Raw genomic sequence first — 3227 nt, 5'->3', positions numbered from 1 at the left:
AGCACTTTCGGGAGACTTAAAAATTGTCCTCGAAGAGATGCTCGATTCCTACCATACAAGTCACGTAAGCCGAGAACATATCGCGGACTCTAAAGCGGGATGGAATCAGGTCAAAAGTGATACGGGAAACGTAAGTCAAAGTAGTCATCGCACCCCCTAAAGCCGTGATTAGACCTAGGTCTTGCCCTAAACCCAGCACACTGGTCTCTAACATCTCTAGGCATAGTATCAAACACCCTGTTAAGAGATCCCATAATTTGTCTCTTGGCCAATATTCTAGCGTCTTCAGAAATCCCGCAAGTTTACACACTGCGGAAAACTCTCGAAACAGATCACAGATATAGCAGTTCACACAGAGTTAGATTACGAGATGACATCTCATTATCTTCCCTCTACACCCATAAAAAATGCCATCGGCAGCAACACGCCTGATAACCTCTACATATAAACTAGACCGTAAAGGTCTCGCTGGAAAACTAGTCATAAGAACCTTAACTCCAAGACGAACTACGAAAGGCTTGATCCCTTCAACAAGGGTACGTAGGCAGCCGTCATAAGGTGCAGCCCCAATCTTATCGCGTTCCACTTTTAGAAGAGCGAGAAGACCACTTACCACAGACCTTTTTAACCATTAATTCCGCCTAACTCACCTAACTTGCCTAACTTGCCAAGCCACTCGCTAGAACCTCACGCTAGAAGCTCATGGTTCTAACGAGCTGGGGGGCTAACTGTTGGGGTCAAAATTGGTCACGATAGAATCAATATCTGAAAGTCCGTAAAAATCGGCATGAACATTTTTACGAAATGTAATATTCGTAAATAAATCTTTACAAAGAGTCTTGCGGTAAAATCTTGTTCTAATCTCAATCAAACCACTAAATACCGATTGTCCGAAGGCAACGGACACGTATCCAAATCGGCCACGGACAAGCTCAAGTATGCCATCGGACCACGCACAAGCCAAGCTCGGTCGCTACGCACACGGCTCGGTCGCTACGTAGCGACCGAGAACGCACACGGCTGGGTCGCTACTTAGCGACCAAGCTCAAGCCAAGCTCGGTCGCTACGTAGCGACCGAGCTCAAGCCAAGCTCGATCTAGGAGCAAGTATATAAGGAGTCCAAGGCGAGAGGCAAAAGGAGAACTCTCGGCAATTAGAAACTTTGAGGCATGATTCTCGACATGCTGTATTTCTATGACTAGCACCCGATTACTAGACAAACGCGCACAAGCAGTTCGATCTCTTGGTTCACTCCTGAACTACGTTTGGCTTGATCCTCGAAAGGGGTACGTAGGCAGCATTTCATAAGGTTCAGTCCGAAATCAATCAAAACCATTTTCATATCTTATATTCTCTTGTAATGATCGCAACGCTCTTACGCGGATTCGAAATAAGATCTACCTTTTCTATAAATTTGTTTTGTTATCTTTTCATATTTTCCGCATTTATTTGGTCACTTGTTGTTGGCTCTCGCAGAGAAACCGGGAACTCAGGGAAAGTTAGGGTTTCCTGACTTTCCTCTGATTACGGAAATCGACGGTGTGAATTTCGGTTCCCATACAAGGCATCTCGTAGTTCTGCTTTTCATGCGAGTGTGTTTACTCGGCTATTGCGTCGATCGTGTTAGTTGCAGGATCGACTTCTTTTACCGGGTTTGTTTCCTCCGGTTGGGTAGAAGCGTTGGGCTTTGAAACTGGTTGTTCTTTGGCCGTTTCTTGAGTTGACAATTCTGGATCATCTTTTTTCGAAGCTTTTTCAGTGGACGTTAGAGTTAGCTTTGCCCGTTTGGGTTTCACCATCGAGATGGTCGTGATTTGCCGTAGTTTGTGTTCGGCCAGGAAGCAGCATCTCGACTGTGGCTGGGATCCCCAGATTGCGGCAATTCTGTTATGATTCAGGAATTTGATGCCTAAGTGATAAGTCGACGTGACTGCTTTCATGGCGTTCAGCCAAGGTGTGCCCATGATGACGTTGTAGATGGTTGGGCGGTCAACCACTATGAAATCGACGATTTTTGTGACTTCTTTCGCCGTAATGGGTAGTTTGATCGATCCAAGAGTCATAGATGTCGTGCCCTCGAAACCGGTTAGCGGCTTGGGAGACGGTACGACTTCTCCTAGCTCAACGTTCATCCTTTTAAGGGTATCGCGGAAGATGATATTGACCGTGCGATCCGTGTCGATGAGAACTCTCGCGACCTCGAGGTCTCTTATCACGAGGTCGATCACGAGTGGATCGCAGTGGGGCTGATCGATCCCGCCGGCCTCTTCTTCATCGAAAGTTATCGCTCCTTTCGGGAAGTCACCAGGCGCGGACCAGGTTAGCGAATTTGCGCTTGTCTCAGCCTTGCGCTCATAAGCTTTGGTGGCGGAGATGGTATCGCTGCAGTACTGCGATCCTCCGATTATCATATTGACTCTGCGGCGACTATTGTCATTGCCCTTCTCGTCCTGCCTTCTCCCGTACTTTTCTCCCGATTGGTTCCTGATATCACTCAACTTACCCTAAAGAGTGAATTTACTATCTCAAATAAGAGCTTCAATTGTAGTATTTAGGGATCAAATCCACAAGGAGCTAGGGAACCTAATAAATCTAATGGGTTTTGTTAAGTTGGATGGTTTAATGATTAAAATGTAAATTTGCAGTTTTTTGAGCAAGTAATTGCTCGATTGATTGGTTGAGGTTTTTGGTGCTTAAAAGGAAATTGCTAAACTTAGGGTTTTTATTCAGGAAACTTGGAATTATAATCCTACATATGCCTAATGAGTTGCATGCATGATAATGTAGAGCTCAACTACTAAGCAACAAGTCAATCAGCTCTTGAGTTTCTGGACTTGTCTATTAACTAGATCTAATGATCCAAAAAATCAGTAGCAGTGTCGATCAATTATCCAACCCTAACAGAACTTCCCTCCGGGATTCTCACCAAAACCAAGTCAACCTGCACAAGACCAAGCTGGATCATCAACACAACCTCCACAAGAGAGTAGTACTGAAGCTATGCTGAAACAATTATTGGAGGGACAAGCAAGAAGTGAGAAACAATTAGGGTATGAGCTGAAAAATCTCCACAACAAGATTGATGGGAATTACCATGATCTAAACAACAAGTTCAAAGCCTTGGAGAACCAGTTTGTCTCTATGACAGCCAGCTCAAGTCGCCAACAAGGTTCCCTACCTGGAAAGCCTGAACAAAACCCAAAGGAGACAATGAAGGCAATCACCCT

At 45.1% G+C, this 3227-nt stretch overlaps 1 protein-coding gene across 1 annotated transcript; it reads right to left on the bottom strand.

Moving 5' to 3' along the window:
• Window positions 1-1598: 1598 nt before the first annotated feature.
• On the bottom strand, window positions 1599-2411 carry LOC106334276. Its single transcript, XM_013772589.1, has one exon. It carries the CDS (start codon window positions 2409-2411, stop codon window positions 1599-1601), a length of 813 nt encoding a protein of 270 aa, XP_013628043.1.
• Window positions 2412-3227: the final 816 nt, after the last annotated feature.

The sequence above is a fragment of the Brassica oleracea genome, chromosome C1 (assembly GCF_000695525.1).
Source record: "Brassica oleracea var. oleracea cultivar TO1000 chromosome C1, BOL, whole genome shotgun sequence".
In the NCBI taxonomy this organism is placed as follows: domain Eukaryota; kingdom Viridiplantae; phylum Streptophyta; class Magnoliopsida; order Brassicales; family Brassicaceae; genus Brassica; species Brassica oleracea.
Note: the sequence above shows the minus strand (reverse complement) of the source record. Positions and strands in the feature narration are given on the sequence as shown.